The sequence below is a fragment of the Capricornis sumatraensis genome, chromosome 12 (assembly GCF_032405125.1).
Source record: "Capricornis sumatraensis isolate serow.1 chromosome 12, serow.2, whole genome shotgun sequence".
In the NCBI taxonomy this organism is placed as follows: Eukaryota; Metazoa; Chordata; class Mammalia; order Artiodactyla; family Bovidae; genus Capricornis; species Capricornis sumatraensis.
In genome coordinates this window covers 30,959,556-30,980,868 of record NC_091080.1, presented here as the reverse complement: position 1 = coordinate 30,980,868, position 21,313 = coordinate 30,959,556, and the positions used below count along the sequence as shown (strand labels likewise).

General features: G+C 42.1%; 1 protein-coding gene across 1 annotated transcript in view; it reads right to left on the bottom strand.

The window, feature by feature from the left end:
- Positions 1–21,313, bottom strand: part of WDFY2 (WD repeat and FYVE domain containing 2) — a 174,531-nt gene that overhangs the window by 98,871 nt on the left and 54,347 nt on the right. The window contains exon 2 of the mRNA XM_068984542.1: positions 4,256–4,323. Coding sequence (XP_068840643.1) covers positions 4,256–4,323 — 68 coding nt within the window. The remainder of the gene's footprint in view (positions 1–4,255; positions 4,324–21,313) is intronic.

The following is a 21,313-nucleotide window of genomic DNA, read 5'->3' as shown; positions in this document are numbered from 1 at the left end:
ATGCTATAAAACGTTACTAGCCTACTCAGAATGCGACAAACACCGTATTAAAAGGGCTTTTTTTTTTCTTCTCAGTGTTTGATATGTCAGGTTCTGTGACTTTATTTTTTCCCAACTTTATTAAGGTATAATTTTCAAATAAAATTATAAGGTATTTGAAGCTTACAAAGTGATGAGTTGATATATGTTGTGAAAGGATTCCTGTCATCAAATTAACACATTTTTAATTCACCTCACATATTTCTTTTTTTTTTGGTAAGGACATTTAAGTTGTACTCTCTCAGCAAATTTCAATCGTACAATACATGTTATCAACTGTAGGCCACCATGTCATACACTAGATCCCCAGACTCCACACATCCTGTAACTGAGCTTACGTTTGCCACCTCTTTGCCCCTAGCAACCACTTTTCTACTCTCTGTTTCTATGAGTTCAACTTTTTTAAAAGGTATTTTAATGGACAAAGTAAGCAAACAAATCATATATTGCACATACAAAATATAAATTATCTCTGTTTTCTCCTGGATTTGGAATACTACTTTTTTTTGTATGACTATAAACACACCAGATGGTCATATTTGCCTTGTGGTGTCCATACTATAGCCTCTAGTAAACTATAGTTTTCCACTTAGTGAGTGAAGTCAAGTCGCTCAGTCGTGTCTGACTCTTTGCGACCCCATGGACTATAGCCTACCAGGCTCCTCCATCCATGGGATTTTCCAGGCAAGAGTACAGGAACGGGTTGCCATTTCCTTCTCTAGGGGATCTTCCCAACTCAGGGATCAAACCCAGGTGTCCCGCATGGCAGACAGACGCTTTACCATCTGAGCCACCAGGGAAGCCCCTTTGCAACTAATACCACATACCCCTTATTTAAGGACAATATTGAGTAACCTCTTAACAAAACACCTTCCAATAGAAAGGACTGCCAAAAAAGAAAAAAGTGGAAATTCAATAACTGAATACATTCTAAATGACATGAAAATGTAACCTATTTCCTTATGCAATAAGATTCTGCCTCTCTTAAGGTAAACAAAAGATCTTGCTCAGAGACCAGTTCCTATGTTACCTGAATGCATATGATCCCTAATATAAAAGCCAGTTTCCAATCAACTGTGAAGAACACAGCCTTCTGTTCTTTTCACCCTCCACGATAGATGGAACAGTCCAACAATGAAAGAGTACGGAAATTATCCTGACCATTCACCTGCTGCTCACCTGCACCTTCTGGCATCCAGCTTGATGGCCTGTATATAGTCAGTGCACAGTAAATATGTGATCAACTAGAATGTGTATTTATATCTATGTATTTACAAATCAACACTGTACAGGCATGAGCCTTCACACGTGTTCATATAAACATATGTAAACAGATCAGCATGTTGGTTGTTCAGTCACTAAGTTGTGTCCAACTCTTTGTGACCCCATGGACTGCAACACGCCAGGCTCTCCTGTCCTTCACTATCTCCTGGAGGTTGTTCAAACTCAGTCAGTGACCACTGAGTCAGTGATGCTATTTAACCATCTCATCCACTGTCAGCCCCTTCTTCTCCTGCCCTCAATCTTTCCCAGCATCAGGGTCTTTTCCAGTGAGTTGGCTCTTCGCATCAGATGGCCCAAGTATTCTTCAGCTTCAGCATCAGTCCTTCCAGTGAATATTCAGGGTTGATTTCTTTTAGGATGGACTGGTTTGATCTCCTTGCCGTCCAAGGGACTCTCAAGAGTCTTCTCCAGCACCACAATTAGAAAGCATCAGTTCTTTGGCGCTCAGCCTTCTTTATTGTTCAACTCTCTCACCTGCACATGACTATTGGAAAAATCATTTCCCGCATGTTGGAGAAAATGCCAAAAGGCAACCTCAAAATATAAAAGGCATTCAAATCACCTCCGGATCTTTCAAAATGCAGATTCTCATTCAGTAGGTCTCAGGTGGAGCCCAGTATTTGTATTTCTAGTAAGTTCTCAGGTGACCTTGATGCTGCCGGTCCACACACCACATGTTGATAGCAAAGTAACCCCCCTTCTTTACTCCCTTTCATAGACGGTCACAGGCAAAATAATTAGAGGGTCATTCTTCTCAAAGATCACGTTCGGTCACTTAGGAAAATGTATGATAATACTCTCAGGGAAATCATCTTTGTTAACAGATTCAAGTCTTCAGTAAGTACTTGTTTACTGAGAGCCTATGCCGGGTGCAAGAGTTACAGCAGCTTTCTTTAGTCACTCAACAGATACAGCTTACTAAAGCACAAACATGCAACTCGCGGCTTCTCTGTATCCTCCGTGATATTTGAATAAAGAGAATATTAGAGAGTGACATCAGATGTGTATGGATATGTGTACTGGGGACTGGGGGTGGTTGGTAAGCAACTGTTTAGGATCCCACATCTTCATGAGGTTCCTATCAACACCCATCTCAACAAGATTCCTTAAGCACCATCCCCAAGCCCTCGTCACTCTGCCCATATTGGCCTCTCCTGTCTTCAGAGTCACATGGAAATTACAGGACTCTGGGGTCAACTTCAGCTTGCTGGACTACAGAATCTCCCCAGCTCGTCCTGCTGGATATTACGTCAAGTGTGATGAAAAAGGCCATAGGTGACTGGTTATACCACTTAAAAATAAGGGGAAAAAAAAGTCAATCATAGGATTCCTTTCCTTTTCCATTTACCTAAGGCCTCATCACTGTCAAGACTTAAGAAGAAAGCTCACCTTGGGTCTTTGCTGTGCAGTGGCGTCTGCTGGAGGCGCAACCAGTAAGGTGAGAATCTAAGCACAGTTAAGTTCCCTACATACGAAACCTTCAAGTTGAGTTTTCAAAGATGCGAACGTGCCCCCTTATGCCAGCTGTCGTACTATACTGCTATACTTTTCAAGGTACTGTACTGTAAGATTAAATGTTTATTTTTTGTGTTTGCTTTTCATGTATTATTTGTATGAAAAGTATTATAAAGCTATTATTACAGTACAGTACTATGTAGCCGATTGTGTTCATTGGGTACCTAGGCTAACTTTGCTGGACTTAGGAGAATGGGCTCTCAGGATGGAACTTATTTCCATATAGGGGACTTACTATACTGAATTATAAGTTTCTTTTTTGATAATGTAGAGTGGGATACTTGGTTCAACCGCATGGTTATCATCTATTCACTACAATTCTAAAGAAATGCAAACCTCAAAGATAAATCTGAAATCACAGAAATCCATTACATCCTTAATAACGTATTTGTTCATAAACACGCAAAACTGTTGCTTATCACAGTCTTCTTTTGCCAGAGGCGTAAGCTTTAGCATATCTATAGTGCAGCATGAATTTTTCTGGGTTGTATGCTGTGGCATATACTACTCAAACAGGGATGCTGGTATCAAGGGAAGAGGCGCACATTGCAGGAAGCCAGAGGGTACAGAGACCCAGACGACAAGCCCAGGGCATTTTTCTAGTATGCTGATTTCAATTAAGGTTTGCAGGAAGGGGAGTAAGAGAAACGTTTAACAATATGACTGACAATGAATTCAAATAATTACACTAAAATAAATATGGAATAAGATACCCAAACTTCATTAAGTTTGATAAAGAAAGAAATTGCCTATCTGGGGAGGGGGTTGTGGGGCGCGGGCAACAGCTCTCTCCCTGCAGGGGAACTTCTGCCAGTTCAAGAATCTAAGAATTAGTCATCTTTTTTTAAAAGTATATTTGAAAGATTCACTATTTATCAGTGCAAGGACATATTTCTCATAGGAGCTTTTGGGGAAATGAGACAGACTTCTAATTAGAACATTTCAATCCACAGCAAATCCTTTTGAGAGCTGAATGTTCAATGCTGAATGTCCTGAATTTGAACAAATAATAGAACAATAATGTAAGAACAAATTTACTTCACAAATGTAATCACCGGACAAAATTTTGAATTGTCTAAGGAACTACTTTACAAAAAAGTTAAACAAAAAGTTGGAAATGAGAGGGAGACAACTGTAACCAGGGAGCCTAGGTATTGAAGTCCTTCCATAAATCTTACTCAGAAACTGTGTATATACAGTCAGTTTCAAAACAATTTTCTCATTTTACATAGAGAGCTAAAATGATATAATGATATCATTATAAATATAAATATAAAATGATATAATCCTTTCCATTATAATGACAATCCCAACCCTCATGCATCTCTACTCAAGAGAACACAGCGCAGGCAATCTGAGAAGGAAGGGGAGTTGGGGTCCATGTCTGATTCTTAAAGACAGAGATCCAGATACTTACAAGGCATCACATGGTATATGCTTGGCCAGTACTGTCCACTGTCTCTCTTTAACCACACACGAACAGTCCTGCAACAAAAGAAATGGGTGTTTAAATCACACTATTTTTGGTCATGGGAAAGTTGATAGGAGGTCTTAAATATATATACAGTGGACCCTCAACAACACAGGTTTGAACTGTACAGGCCTAGTTATAAGTGGATTGTTTTTCATCAAATATGCACTACAGTACTACACAAGCCACGAATGGTTGACTCTGCAGATGTGGAACCACAGGTACAGAAAGTCAACTATACAGTCATGTGCAGATTTTATTTTTAACATAATTTTATCTATTTATTGATTGATGGCTGTGCTGGGTCTTCACTGCTGCGCGGGCTTTCCTCCAGCTGCAGCGAGTGGGGGCTACTCCTCATTGCAGTGTGCAGGCTTCTCAGTGTGGTGTCTTCTCTTGCTGCAGAACATGGGCTCTGGGCATGTTGGCTTCAGAAGTTGCGGTTCCCGGGCTCTAGGGCACATGCTCATAGCTGCTCCAAGGCATGTGGGATTGTCCCAAATCAGGATCGCGCCTGCGTCTCCTGCACTGGCAGGTGGATTCTTTACCGAGACACCACGGAAGCCCTATGTGCGGATTCTAAACTGCACGGAGAATCACTGCCTCTAATTGTTCAAGGCTCAACTCTGTGTGTGTACATGACATAGTCATATTGCTATAATTAAATAATATATATTACATATAAATATGTATCACGTTTGTTTATAACATATGTCTATATAACACATCAATATAGATCCTAACTATATATATATATATCACACATTATATATATGTGCACATACACACCACTTATGCTTTTCTAAAGATACTATATTCCTTAAATTTAAGGCTGCATATATTTAGAATTATATGACTGTTTTATAATTAAATATTTAAGGATAATTAAATTTTATCCTCATGTATTTATATACCCACATGTGACAGTGTTCAAAAATTATCCTTGTAGCTGTTTTGCTCTTGGAGTATACGGCCTTTGCCCTAGTCTGCTGGAAGCATTCATCTCCCTGGGCAGTAATTGGGATTTACTAGGGAAGAACACAGGAAGAGATAATGAAGCAATACGCAACATCTGACACACAAAGAAGGCTTACCAGTAAATTCAGTCTTACAAGCTAGGCCATTGTCTCAAAAGAGGGTTTTTCCAAACACGGTCAAACAATGATAAAACTCTTGAGACTCAGATTACTGAGCTAGAGGACTGATTGTGGATCCCACCAGGGAACCGGGTAATCCTGCAACAAGGTGGGGGATAAGGGTACACGCCAGATGGACACATGGTAGACATCCAGGACAGAGGATGAGATGGTTGGATGGCATCATCAACTCAATGGACATGAGTTTGACCAAACTCCAAGAGATTGTCAAGGACCGGGAAGCCTGGCATGCTGCAATCTATGGGCTCACAAAGAGTTGGACACGACTGAGTGACTGAACAAGAAGACATCCAGGAGAGCTTGGAGAGGAGGAGTCAAAGAGAAAATGATGCTGTCAGGGGATACTGCCAGGTTCTTATCAACCAGAAAGGCCCTACCACAGGTTACACCAGCACCCACCCACAAGGCCAACACAACTAGGAGGTAAAGGGATACTGCCCCAGAGACCAGAGGAAGTAGCCAACATCAAACCAAGGGAAATGAACAGTGCCCGTGGCTGCCAGGAGAGCATATACACCACAACTCTCACCCCATACCCTTGCACCATCCCAGGGTAAAAGGCGGACACTGAGCACTTTTATCTCAGAGAGAACCAGACAACATCTAAATAGACTATTTAAGTCATTACCTTAGACTAAGTTTTAAACTGTATTGGATTTCTTCCCCAGTTAATCAGTGGGTCACCCAACAGGAGGAAAAGACTTAACTACAGACACAACAAGGACGTGCCATTTTCTCTGTGTAGCCACAAGAGTCGATGTAGCGATATACCAGGACACGACTACCTATACTTGTAGAATTCCATCTTTTCGGTCAACCAGCCAATCTGTGAGATGGACAGGTGTAATGGAAAATAATTCCTAATAAATAATTCAATACATACATTATTTATACACCTAATCAGCCTTCACTTAAATTCTTTTCATAATTACACCAATACATTTTAATATGGAGACTATTATCTCAACAAGAATAAATAAAAGAGTGCCGTCATGGAAAACGGTATAACAGGAAGTTCCAAGAATCAGTCCCTGTACCAAATCAGTTATGGAGCTGGGAAGAACTGTCAGAATCACTGTTTCAGAATTATGAAGTCTAGTTAGACACTTGCAGCATCCGTGGGAATGCCTGATGAAGAAGCAGGCTTGTGGCAGTAAATGCCACATCTTACTTGCAGCTGCCATCATGCATGCCCCATTCAAATAGCAGGTAGCTGTGGGGACTGCGGCTCGTGTTTCACAGAGTGGCTTGCAGGTACCAGGGTGCTGGAACCCAGTCCTTCAAATCTGGGGGATGTGTGTTTTAATTTGCCAAGTGGTTCACTGAGGGAGTAGAGAAGAAACTGGCCTTTCTCTCAGATCTCTAGGTCTGAAGGGCTTTCCAGGGCAGTGTTTGCCAAAAGAATTTAAAGGGAAGGAAGACCTTTTTCTCCTTAATGAAATCACTGGTTGACCTCAGAGATAGAAGAACAGAAATTTCAATGATCACATGCAACAAGAAATACAGTCTTTGCAGAAAGAGCTTGGAAAAGTCACTGAATAGACAACTGCACCATTCAACAAGTAACAACAGCAATCTCTAGAAAAGAGGGGGATTGTGACTTTCCGTTACCACATTATAATTATTTAAAGCATTCCGTTTCTAGACCTGTGTTTGCTAAGGCGGAGGGGAAGTGAGGGAGGGGCAGACTGGGAGTTTGGGGTTAGCAGATGCAAACCATTATGCATAGAACGCGGTTACGTGGGTTATGAGCCCATGGCCATCGAGCAGGTAACATCCTCCATTTGGTGGGAGTTTTCACATCTATTAAAAAAAACTCACGATGTATGTACCAGATATTATCATCGAAGTATTTCAGAGAGGAACAGGGCAGGGTTCTGTCCTGGGAAGGCCCCATAGAGTCCTGCTCAATCACAATTGACTCCCTCATTAGAAAATAAGCATGAGGGAGTTCCCTGGCTGTCCAGTGGTTATGTTGCAGAGAAGAACCAACTGGAAGACCAACTGGAACCAAAGAACCAGTTGGAGCTATTTCTTTCACTTGCTTTTCATTGCTGTTGTTATTACAGGCAAGAGCCTGCCTCAGAGGACCCTGCCCCTCTACCTAAGTGTTTAACTAAAGTCCTTTGATCAGCTCACAGGGAGATAATCGGACCCTGTCCACCTATGAAAAGAGGAGATTAACACACCTCTTACAAACGCTGGCCATTCTGAGATGATTTGAAAAACCAATGGCCCTTTTTACTTTACTTCCTTACTGACTCTCCCTCTCTATTCCACCTCTTGACGTTGGTTCCTCACCACTTCTCTCTCGGTTCTGTAAAAGAATCTGGCATCCAGATTCCCAACAAGCTGGTTATCCTGAGACATTTCTTGGTTGTTCAGTCACTCAGTCGTGGCTGACTCTGCGATCCCATGGACTGCAGCACACCAGGCTTCCCCGTCCTTTCACTATCTCCCAGAGTTTACTCAAACTCATGTCCATTGAGTCGGTGATGCCATCCAACCATCTCGTCCTCTGTCGTCCCCTTCTCCTGCTCTCAACCTAGCCCAGCATCAGGGTCTTTTCCAATGAGTCAGCTCTTTGCATCAGGTGGCCAAAGGATTGGAGCTTCAGCTTCAGCATCAGTCCTTTCAGTGAATCAGTTTAGTTCAGTCGCTCAGTCGTGCAAGTCGAGACTCTTTGCGACCTCTAGCTTTGAGCTTTGAGCTTTGACCTTTGTTGGCAAAGTATGTCTCTGCTTTTTAATATGCTGTCTAGGTTGGTCATAGCTTTTCTTCCAAGGAGTAAGCATCTTTTAATTTCATGGCTGCAGTCACCATCTGCAGATTTTGGAGCCCCCAAAAATAAAGCCTCTCACTGTTTCCCTATCTATTTGCCATGAAGTGATGGGACCAGATGGTATGATCTTAGTTTTCTGAACGTTGAGTTTTAAGTCAACTTTTTCACTCTCCTCTTTCACTTTCATCAAGAGGCTCTTTAGTTGCTCTTCTAGTTAATTTTCAGAGCTAATTTCCTTTAGGATTGACTGGTTAGATCTTGTTGCCCAAGGGAATCTCAAGAGGTGGGTATGATTATTAATGAAACAGGAGGGAAGGGGGTAGGTCATAACCTTTAACAGAATTACATACCCTGAGGACATGACAGAAACTGATTAGATTTGGGGAAGAGGTGACTTCCACTAGACCTAGGTCCTCAGTATAGCATGCTCGTTGTAACACATCAGCCCGCTGAATGACACGCCCATAAGCATCATGACAGTTTCGAGGCCAATCATCAAAACCCAAAAAGTAAGCAGTGGCCCAATTCCTGGAAATCTTCACCCCTTCCCCAAAATAGTTGGAATAACCCTCCCATTCATTAGTTGATGAAATCACTCAGCCCATAAAAGCTAACCACACCACATTTCGAGGCCACTCTTGCCTTCTGAGGTGGCCCAACTCTGTCCATAGAGTGTGTTTCTCTCTACATAAATCTACTTCTTACCTATCGCTTCGTCTCCCACTGAATTCTTTCTGCAATGAGACATCAAGGACCTGAGCTTCATTATCTCCTTAAATCAGGTAAGTGATCTCAGTTGGAAGACTGTGGGTTTTGGCCAGGTTCAAGTCTTAATCTGAGATAAACGCTTTCACAAATGTCATGGGCTGCACAGAGCCCCAGGGTGAACCAGGCATCCACCTTCAGACACCACTACGCTGTGCAGAGCTGCTCCCTAACAAACGGCGGGCGGCAGGGGAGAGGACGGCAGGAAAACAAGGCAAGTTTCACTTCAATATACTGAGTTTAAAGTTACTACAGATCATCTGAGTTTCGATTACACACGGAGCAGCTTCTTTCATGTGGGTTACAGATAAAGGCACTGAGAAATGGGAATGGTGGTGGTGCTAGGTGCTAAGTCGCTTCAGTTGCATCTGACTCTTTGCGATCCTATGAACTGTAGTCCTCCAGGTTCCTCTGCCCGTGGGATTCTCCAGCCAAGAATACTGGGGTGGGTTGCCATTTCCTCCTCCAGGGGATCTTCCCAACTCAGGGATCAAACCCATGTCTCTTACGCCTCCTGCATTGGCAGGCAGGTTCTTTACCGATAGTGCCACCTGGGAAGCCTGAGAAATGGAATCAGTTCAGTTCAGTTGCTCAGTCATGTCATGGACTCTTTGCGACCCCATGGATTGCAGGACTCCAGGCCTCCCTGTCCATCACCAACTCCCAGAGTTTACTCAAACTTATGTTCATTGAGTTGGTGATGCCATCCAACCATCTCATCCTCTGTCATGCCCTTCTTTTCTCACCATCAATCTTTCCCAACATCAGGGCCTTTTCAAATGAGTCAGTTCTTCACATCAGGTGGCCAAAGTATTGGAGCTTCAGCTTCAGCACCAGTCCTTCCAATGAATATTCAGGACTGATTTCCTTTAGGATGGACTGATTGGAGCTCCTTGCAGTCCAGGGGACTTTCAAGAGTCTTCTCCAACACCACAGTTCAAAAGCATCAATTCTTCGGCGCTCAGCTTTCTTTATAGTCCAACTTTCACATCCATACACGACTACTGGAAAAACCATAGCTTTGATTAGCCGGACCTTTGTTGGCAAAGTAATGTCTCTGCTTTTTAATATGCTATCTAGGTTGGTCATAACTTATCTTCCAAGGAGCAAGCGTCTTTTTATTTCACGGCTGCAATCACCAACTGCAGTGATTTTGGAGCCCAGAAAAATAAAGTCTGACACTGTTTCCACTGCTGCCACATCTATTTGCCAGGAAGTGATGAGACCGGATACCATGATCTTCGTTTTCTGAATGTTGAGCTTTAAGCCAACTTTTTCACTCTCCTCTTTCACTTTCATCAAGAGGCTCTTTAGTTCCTCTTCATTTTCTGCCATAAGGGTGGTATCATCTGCATACTGAGGTTATTGATATTTCTCCCGGCAATCTTGATTCCAGCTTGTGCTTCATCCAGGCCGGCATTTCGCATGATGTACTCTGCATAGAAGTTAAACTGGCAAGGTGACAATATACAGCCCTGACATACTCCTTTCCCTATTTGGAACCAGTCTGTTGTTCCATGTCCAGTTCTAACTGTTGCTGTCTGACCTGCATACAGATTTCTCAAGAGGCAGGTCAGGTGGTCTGGTATTCCCATCTCTTTCAGAATTTTCCACAGTTTGTTGTGATCCACACAGTCAAAGGCTTTGGCATAGTCAATAACTTCCTGCTAAATCAGTAAACAAGGATGCCACAGCCATTAGCAATTGCTGCCACTACTGACGGTGAGCTGGTTGAGCCCTGAGGGAACTCAGGAAGGAAACAATACCTGCCATCTATCAGACATCAGATTGTAGCCATTCCCCACCGTGAGCCTTGAGGAAGCTCAGGATGTGAAGACACAGGATACTGACTCCCGATAGCCAAGATGCCTATCAAAGGAATGATTTCAGTGAGCCCCGACTCTGCATGTTCCCATACGTAGAAAAGGGCTAAATTTGTTAACCTGGGATATCTGGTTTTCTCTCATTAACAATCATCATCTGATGTTCAGACTATCTGCCTTTATTGTAAAATTTCTCTGTAAGCTGGTTGCTCCCCTGCCTCCTTGGAGCTGTTCTCTCAGGGTTACTTGAAATGCTGTCTCCTGGGCTTGAAGTCCTAAACATGCCCACCAAATAAAACATAACTCTCAACTTTTAGGTTATGAATATTTAAGTCCACAGCAGCATCTACACTATGTGCACAAAGGCTGTTACACTAGTCTAATGTTAGCTGAACCAGTGGTCTTTCAGAAGCATAAATTATTTTAAAAATATATAAACACACACACATTTTTGTTTTTAAAGTAACAGTGTTCCTAAAAATCTTAGTTAAAAAAAGGTACACATCAAATCAACACAATTAGCACAGACTTGGTTACAGATTTTTTAAAATACCTGTACAAGTCAAAAAAGGTGGCAGGATAATATTAGCTTTAATTTGAATAACAGTAACAAACATTTCTACAGAAATAACAGCCCCTCAAACACTTTGCATATACATTTAATCATTGCAAAGCCCTATGAAACAGAAACCATCCTTTAGAGACAAAAGTATAAGCCCAACACAGCTTAAGTGATTTACCCATAACTAGTGAGCGGATGCAGTTATTTTAAACTCTGTGTTGTCTTCACTAAATATTAACATGTTAGCTTCCTTACCTGAACATGTATCTGATAACTGACAAATTTTACAATCTAAAAATAAAATGCTATAAAAACACCTGTTCTCTTATATTCAGAGTTGTAACAGCAGTTTAAAAAGGAAAAAAGGACACTGCATCCCAGAGGTCAAAAGCACAATTTGGAAGGCTCAAAATTTCTTAGATAAATGTAAATTCCACTATACAAAGCCTGTAAGTCAAGTGCTCATTTTTTTGCAAATTATATTTTAAAAGCAACACAAAAACTTTTTTCTTTGAAAAAAAAAAAAAATTTAAGAAGTAACAGCTGTTGATTAAGAGTCAGAGTTAAACCAGTAGAGGTCAGTGTCCTGGAGAAGAAAAACGCATGACCTGCTGAAATGCAGAGAAACTGCATTTGTCGCCCACGCAAAGTCTTGGGGTGAAGAAGAAAACCAACACAGCACGGCCCAGGCCACTTTGCCACGTCCTGTTTTCCCCTAGCCTCTTCTCCCCCAAGTTCTCAGCAGTAGGCAGAAACACACTGGGGAGAAGCACTGCTCATCTCAAAACTAGCAAGATAAGGCCCCCCCAATGGGGCTCAGTCAGTTGAACAGCTGGGCTATTTTGAAAATACCCTGGACATAGCTGACCACATTTCAACAAGTAAAAATTACTTTAAAATATGGTCCTGAAATATTATTCCTTAGACCTAAAAAAATTTTTTTGAAGGTTAAAATAGATGTTAGATAAATGTGCATTTATCAAAAACTCCCCTATCATCAGAGCTGGTTGGCTCCATGACTGAGCTCTAAATACAGTCAGAAGAAACTACATTTTATCTTACTTAGCATCTGCCCCAGGGCCAAGCCCCATGTGAGGTTCCCAACTGGTGCTCATCATTTGACATACAAGAAAGACCGGTCAAAAATTCCTCCCTCTGGTCACCTGTCCTAGTCAGGAAGTCTCTATTTATACCTGCACAGACTCATGCAGAAGGGCAGCAACTGAGTTAGGCTGACACCGGAAAATCTGTACACTGTGCTGAGATGATGGGAAGGGACTAGAAATCCTTTCCTTCTCAGCGCCAGCATCCACTGATACTCCAAAGAAATAAGAAAGGGAATGGTATTCCCAGGCTGCCTCCCATCCCCACCCTCCCACAAGTTATTCCAAAGAACTGAATCCAGCGCCTATCTGAGCTACAACCTCAGCCAGGACAGGTGTGTGCTCCTCACAGCCAGCCCTCAGGTCAGCAGCCATTATGATCACACAGAGGGGTACAATCAAGTGTGTGTGTGTGTTGGGGGGGGGGGTGCTTCCTTTATGAGATTTTTGCAGGTTTCTGTTTGACTTTCTTGTTTTGACCAGTGCTAATACTCAGATGCTGCAGTGGAGTTGAGTTGGACACGGTTGCTGAACTCTGTATCTGCCCACGTGTCTGTGTGTGTGTGCACGTTTATACAGAGATATACAGCCAGGCACCACACCAGGTCCACCCTTCCACATCCTATCCAGGAATATACCCTCTGTTCTACATTCTAGCCATCTTTAAGTCCACTTATCCTGGCGGGGACAATGAACTACCGGGTTGGGAACAACTTGCGTCTTCTAAAACTATTAAAATCTTCAAAGTTAGGAATTCTGCCCCACTGCCCCACAAGTGCACTTATACATTCAATCAATGACCTCTTTTTTTTTTTTAAGTTTTGGTGCTGCTGAGTCTTCATTGCCGTGGGCGGGCTTTCTCTAATTGTGGCAATCGGGGGCTTCGCTTGTTGCAAAGAACAGGCTCTAGGCGCGTGGGCTTAGTTGCTTCGCAGCATGTGGGATCTTCCTAGACCAGGGATGGAACCCGAGTCCCCTGCATTGGCAGGAGGAATTTTAACCACTGGACCACCAGGGAAGTCCAATCACTGACTTTTTGATCATTAATTCATTCAACAATCATTTTATTAAAAACCTGTACGGATGTGAGAGTTAGTCCAAAAACAAGGCTAAGTGCTAAAGAATTGATACTTTCAAACTATGGTGCTGGAGAGAAGACTCTTGAGAGGCCCTTGGACAGCAAGGAGATCAAACCAGTCAATCCTAAAGGAAATAAACCCTGAATAATTCACTGGAAGGACTGTTGCTAGAGCTGGTGTTTCAATGCTTTAGCCACCTGATATGAAGGGCCGCCTCATTGGAAAAGACCCTGATGCTGAAGGCAAAAGGAGAAGGCGGTGGTAGAGGGTGAGACGGACCTGAATTTGAGCAAACTCCAGGGGATAGTCGGGGACAGAGGAATGTGGCGTGCTATAGTCCATGGGGTCGCAAAGAGTCAGACACGACTTAGCTACTGAACAACAACAACAAAAGGGGCTAGTACATGAAAGGCACAAAAACAAACAAACGCCAGCTGTGCACTAAGAGTCACGGGAGGGAGAGGCCCGTGCACTGCTCCAGGAGCATCGCAAGCATCTCACTCTGACGACAGAGCTGGGTCAGGGGACGGCGGGTGAAGCTTCCGAGGGCTCTGCCACCCTCAAGAGTCTGGATTCTTACTTTGAGGATGCTGGGAAGCTGATGGAGGGTGAGCAGCCGGCCACAAACTCCAAATATTTTTGTTTGTTCAGGAGAAGACTGGAGAAGCCTGGTTACCCTAAAGTAACCACATTGGAGGATGTGGTCAGAACAACAAGCAAAGAAGGAGGAGGCCTTGGACGAGAGAGGAGGTCAGAAACACTGGGTGGGGAAGATCCCCTGGAGAAGGGCATGGCCACTCACCCCAGTGTTCTTGCCTGGGAAATGCCATGGACAGAGGAGCCTGGTGGGCTCTAGTTCATGGGGTTGCACAGACACACACTGAGCGCACACACCACCCAGGAAACGCTGTACAAGCACCTGGCCCCGGCGGCTGTCCTTTGGGGCTGGCCCCGGAGGTGGGGTGCTGTGGGAATGGTGGTGCCATTCTTCAGTAAGTGATTCCTGTGGGGGGCAATGCTGACTTCATCTTGAACTTGCTGAACCTGCAGACTGAATTAGTGAACTACCTACTACTGCCTGCCTGCAGTCCAGTGCGAGACCTGAGCTGAAAAATTAAGATCTGGGAGTCACTACACACAAGCAGTAGGTAAGTCATCAGTGAAGAAAAAGAAGAGGGCTAAAGACAAAGCCATGAGTAACACCAAAAGGTAAGCGATGCAGAACCAAAAAAGATCCCTGAAGACCTCAGTGAGGGCTGCCAGGGAGGTAGGAGGAAAGCCCTTTACTTCTCAGAACCCGCACGTGTCCTAATTTTTTGGTCCAGAAAATAAGGTCACTATAAACATACCTAAGACTGAACCAAATTCACAGTGCCCACAATAAAAAACCATCTATATAGGTCACTTTTTTGAAGGAAGAGGGAAGATTGGAGGTGGTGACAACCAGGAGACCACAGGTTGCTAAGCTACTGGGTAAAATAAGACGGGGCGTCTACCCATGTCGAAATCCAGGCTTTTAAGAATGTGCCCTAGAATGATGCAACCTTCATTAGTTACCATAGCGATGAGCTTCATTTCCCTGGGGGACAATTGTTATTTTTGCCACCACTCGGGGTGGAGGTGCAGGGAGTGAATCCTACTGTGTTTTGAAGACCCTGAATTTTCAGGGATTACTTTTCTACTAGATCACACATTACAACCTCCTTACTAACAAAGGCAATCCCTATCAATCTGCAAACTAAGAGAACTTTGAGCAGTGGGATGTGAGTCAATGTCTTTTTGTAGTTTTCACAGTGACTTGCTTCAAGGGGAAAAAAAAGTGCCTCTAATGCAGGGAGAATGTCATGGAGATTCTTGGAAAACAGAGCTGAAAGATTTTTTTTTTTCTATGATTATTCGTAGTAAGAACTGACTATGACATTCTCATTATATGCATTCAGATCACACGGAGTAAAGAAACTAAATCAAATCTTCTACAAAACACTGTGTATTTCTGTATGGAGGGTTTTTCCCAGGATAGACAGAGGCTGCTGTGTGGACTGAATGAAGGCGGCTGGGGGATTTCAGAGTCAGGGGCTCAAGCTGGGAGCTCTCCAGATTCTAGACCACAGTGCCAGGCAGCTCAGTTCCAAGTATTAACCAGCTCACTACATCAGACCTAAACAACTCTGCTGAACCACAGACACTTGGACTTCTTTTCCCACGGCTGTAGGAACCTAGCAATCAGCAGCTGGAGAAGAGATGTGGCTGTTTTATAGTTCAACACCTTGAGTTTTGAAAGGTACTCCTGCTTTAAAAACAAAAACAGTCATTCCAATCATTTACAGCCTCGTGTTTCATCAAGGGGTGCTAACCGCAAGGCATTTTAACCAGCTGGATAATTTCTCTTCAACCAAAGGTCACCAAAGCCTTTACATTTAGAGTTTTAAAAGTCACGACCAAATGGCAATATCTTCATTGGTTTTTGTGTGAGTGTGTGTGACTCTTTGCCACCCCTTGAACTGTAGCCCACCAGGCTCCTCTGTCCATGGGGTTTTTCAGGCAAGAATACTGGAAAGGGTTGCCATTTCCTTCTCCAGGGGATCTTTCCCACCCAGGGATCAAACCCATATCTCCTAGATCTCCTGTCATTGTTTTTTAAAAATCTATAAAATGAAATCTCCAAATGAGATTAAACAAACCCAGATGTCAGAGGAGAGATTACAAACACACATGAAATACAGGTAATTGTTATCTTTATCAATCAGTAGTAAGAGTCTTGAGAGAAACAAGCCCCTAATTCTGAGTCCTTTTATTACTGATAAACCCTATTCTGTGCCTGCAAATAGTTTACTTGCAGTGGAGACTTGTTTTGCATATTTTGTTTTCTTGGTAATTTAAGCACAGACTTCCTGCCCTGGCACAGTTGTGGGTTTTACCATTCTCAAACCTCCTTCCCCATAACAACTGTTACCTGGCTATCTGCTCTCCCATGTAAGCATAACTCCCCTACAAGCCTCTGGGACTGCTGGGCAAAATTAAGCTTCAGGATCACACCGTATCTTGCCAATGTAAGGACAGTTACATTAGCCATCAATGCCAGTGAGCAATGCTGGTCCTTTGCCCCACTGGACAACTAATTTCTTAAAGACTTCAAAATGTTTATCTTTAAATATTTTTATCTTTGATTTTCTTAATACCTACAGTACTTTGATTTTGAATACATACAGTACTTAGCATAAGAGAGATGCTTGGAAAAGGTCATAAAGATACATTAAAGAAAAAAAGAAAAGAGAAAAAAATGAACACATTCCCAGTGCGATGGTGAAGAACAGCCCACAGGGAAGCACCAGGAATGCCCCAGAGCTCAGAGGCTGGAGAGTTTCTGGATGTTAGTTAGCATCAGAGACCCCATCTGCTCCTAAGTCACAGCCCCTCACAGGACAGAGAGTCATGAGGACAAGCCTTGAGCAGCTGGTTTGAGCAAGTCAACAGTACGACAGTGTTCGTCAATATCACTCATCAGGAGGCATGTGATGGAATCACTAGAGGAACAATATGGAATTAGATATAGTTCTTGACTGTGCACGCAGTGGGAAGGCGTGGTCTTTGTCATACCACTCACCACTCTTCCTGCAGCCAACACGTGACAATTGCTCAATAGGGACTTAATGACTGAAAGAGCAGTGACTCACACAGGATGCCCCTGGCTGCCGCCCTTCTGAATCTGTAGAAAGATGAACTACTCCCTTTCAAGGTAGTAAAATGGCCAAGAATTTTACACCTGAAAGATACTGCAGAGGGACTTCCCTGGTGGTCCAGAGGCTAAGAGTCCCAGTGCAGGGGGCCTGGGTTCGATCCCACATGCTGCAACTGAAGACCCTGCGTGCCACAGTGAAGACAGAGACTCCCCGTGCAGCCCAATAAATAAAAATAATTTTAAATTTTTACAAACAAACAAAACACATCAGAGCTGGGGGAGGGGAGGGTGGGGTGTTACTGCTCAACAGGTACTGAATTTCCATTTGGGAAAGGGATAGTAATGATGGCCGCACAACATGTGAACACACCCAATGCCCCTGAATTGTATACTTATGTGCTAAATAGACAAATGGCTGTCTATTAATATTTTCCACAATAAACAAAGAAAACAATTTTTTTAACCTTTAAAAAGAGAAACACAGCAGAAAGACTCTCTCTCAGAAACTGTAGTCTTCATAGAGTGGCCGGTGTCACAGCAATTAGATCATCTGCGGACAGATTGGCTTTACTTAGAACAGGTCTGCAGAGGGCGTCTGGGCCAAGAATGTGTAAAAGGGATACACTTGCTCACTCCAGCAGGGCAGGGCAAAAGGGTACCCTTCCAGGATTCAACTGAAACTCAGGGTTTGGAAGAATTAGTCTTGATAGCCTATGAAAAGAGTAACCAAGCAGAGTTTCTGAACCAGGAGTAACCAGGAGAAGTTACCTAGTTATCTAAAGTTATCTAAAGGTAGATAATGACAGGGGGTGTTTTTCAAAAGACTGCTTTGGCAGTGAGCAGCCTGGGTTAGACAGGAGAAAAATTAAAGGCTGGAAGACTAGTGAGAGCCTGCTATGGGGATCTACATGTGAAAATACAGTGGTGTCAGGGGAATAAGGGCAATAAAGAGGAAGAATCAAATCCTAGATACGTGACTAAGGAGGAATCAACAAGCGAAGGAGAAAGAGTCAAAGGTGACGCCAACATTTCCAGCCCGGAGAGGCATGCTGATGATGAAGGCAGGTTGCGGCAGATGCCACTAGCCAGTATTTTGTTCTTTCGTTTTTGGCTGTACCACAGTGGCTTGTGCGATCTTAGTTCTCCGGCCAGGAACCCAGGCCCCAAAACTCTAATAGGGGAGTTTTAAAGTTTTTAACCTTAAAAGTTCCTTTTGAATCCTGGAGATCTTAAGTTATTTCCTTTCCTAGCTGAACTGATCAGATCATGATGGTGACTGTAACTCAGCTGTTCTCCTACTATTTTCCTGATACCCTAGAACTTTAGACCAAAAAGGAAAACAAAAACAAAAACAAAAATTCCATACTGTTTTACAGAAAAACCAGAATGAGCTTTCTGACCATCCCTATACATTTTTCAATACAATTTCTTATAATTCAGCGGTGACTGGAAATTATCCTTGAATAAGACGGACACAAGTTAAGCAGAACTTGGCTTTGGGAAGTAATTTCCACTAATGAATTAAATAGAGTACGGCAGAAAACATGAAGTCCATCCGTTTTGTCTGCCTTTCTCTAATTCTCTTTATCCTTTACAAAACACCCTAAGATGAATGAAGCAAAAACACAATCATTCCTAGTGACTGTGTGAAGGTGTTAGGAATCTACAGGAATTAAAGAATTGATGAAAGTTACAGAGGAAGACGGTGGGAAAAATCACATCAAAACTCTGTTGTCCTGGGGCTCCCCTGGCCATCTTGTGCTTCCAACACAGGGGAAATGGGCTCGATCCCTAGTCGGGGAACTAAGATCCCACATGGGGCGTGGTGTGATCAAATATATATATATTACATTTTAAAAATACTTAAACTCAGTGTGTGAGCCTTGTTTGGATACTGCTTTGAATAAATCCACCAGAAAAAAAAAAAATATGTATTCAATTAGGGAAATTTGAACATATTAAATGAACATGTTAAATAATATTGCTGTTGCTGCTGCTAAGTCGCTTCAGTCATGTCCGACTCTGTGCGACCCCATGGACTGCATACCAGGCTCCTCCGTCCATGGGATTTGAAGAAATTATTAAACTCTGTATGATAATCGTGTTGTGGAATGTAAAACGACTTATCATTTATGGCATTAACAGGTGAAGCAAGACATTAATCCAGAATTCGTTTAAAGTGAATTCCAGCATCCCTACCCAACAAAGGACGGAAGGTGGAGATACACAACACAAGCCTGGCAAAAGACTGATCATTCAACTAGACTCCAATAACACTTTTAAGAATAAATAAAATACGTGAGTTACCAAAAAAAAAAAGACTGAATATTGCTGCTGGGTGATGGGTACATTGTCATTTTCATGCGTTGTATATGTTTGAAACTGTCCACAATAAATTATTAACAATCTTGAGGCCTTGACTCAACAACGGTATATAACTGTATGTAACAGAAAGGCATGACCTCCTCTGGGAATACAGAGAGATTATGACTAGAGAAACAGCGGTGCATATTAATTCAAGCAGTACTGAACACTTTCGTCATGCACTTGGCAATCCGTGTTGGTTTGATATCACTTGTAGTTATCAATAAATCACGTGCAAATGAAACACTTTTTTATTTCTAGAGAATAGATAACAATTTGTGGATCTCTAAAATGAATGAACAGCTTTGAAAAGTTATGCCTGAATAGGTATAAACGGTTGGGGCAAATTATTTAAACGTATATGCCCAGAAGACATTGGTACAATATCTCAGAATAATCCTTCTAGAAAAATTTTTCAGAATTCTCATGTTAAATATTCTCAATATATAAATCACAGTAGCATATGTCAATGATAAAGGAGACAGTAATAGCATATGGACTGCTTTGAAGTTAGTAGAGTGGGTAAAATGTCTATTTTCTGCAGTGCTTAAGTATATTTCATTAAGTGATTAAATTCTCCTCACTACTGGAAAACACTAAATGGCACAAACGAATTCAGATTCCACATTAAATAATCTACATTATTTCAAACATCCATCTGCTATCCATTATGACAAAGAAACAAGTAGTCAGTTTCTGGATGGAATCATAAAAGCCCTTACAATCCAGGCTATTTTATAAAGTAACTAAGGCTACTCATACTTCTCACAAATTTTAAATGCATCTGACATGCTTTGTAGCAGTACAAAGGAGGGATAGAACAGGAAAATCAAAAAGACAATGATACTACATCTTTACTCTGTCAGGTCAAATAAACATACAACAGTAGCTCCTGCCCTCTGCAATTCTGCCTGATGTAAAGTGATGATTTAGCAGGGATGGTTAAAAACTGTCATGCTCTCTTGAAAAACCAAAGTATACAGATATCCTCTCTTCCTATAATCAACCTTTCTTCCTGCGGGCTTTTGAGATACATAATGTATACTCATGAATGTTAATAAATCCCATAAATCAAAATCACATTAACTTTCCTTTCATATTATAAACCTTCCCCATAAGCTTCTGCAGAATTTCCTTGATGTATCAAAGTATACGGTGTAAAAAGGTGTAGATGAACCTAAAACAGGAAAATTTCTTTATATGTTGAAGAAACATCTATTACCGGAAGTAATTCACTATTGCTTGGCTGCCCTTGGAAAACATGCTGGATTTAAGCCATGTCAATAGAAAAGCTTACATGGAAACTAATGAAATAAAGAGAGCAAGCCATAAAACCAGAACCTTCTGTTTACCAGTAAACCCTCAGTTTTGCTTTTGTGGGAGAGAAGTCAGGTAAAATAACAGCTGAAATGAAATTCTTTTCTAAAATTTTTTTAAGAATTCATTAATTTGCAAAAAGATACTGAAATTCATAAGAATCTTGAACTAAGGCTAACATAACATATAGACCTTCCACCAAAAGCCATTATGTAAAGCAAGCATGCTATGTAAAATTAATCCCTGCAAAAATAAAAGTCTGAAAAGGTTAGCAGAACCCAGTATTTTTACTAGCCAGCATTCTCCCAAGGACTTATATCTGTAATAAAATGAATGAAATCAGCATTTTCTGACTTACACAGCTTTTCATGAA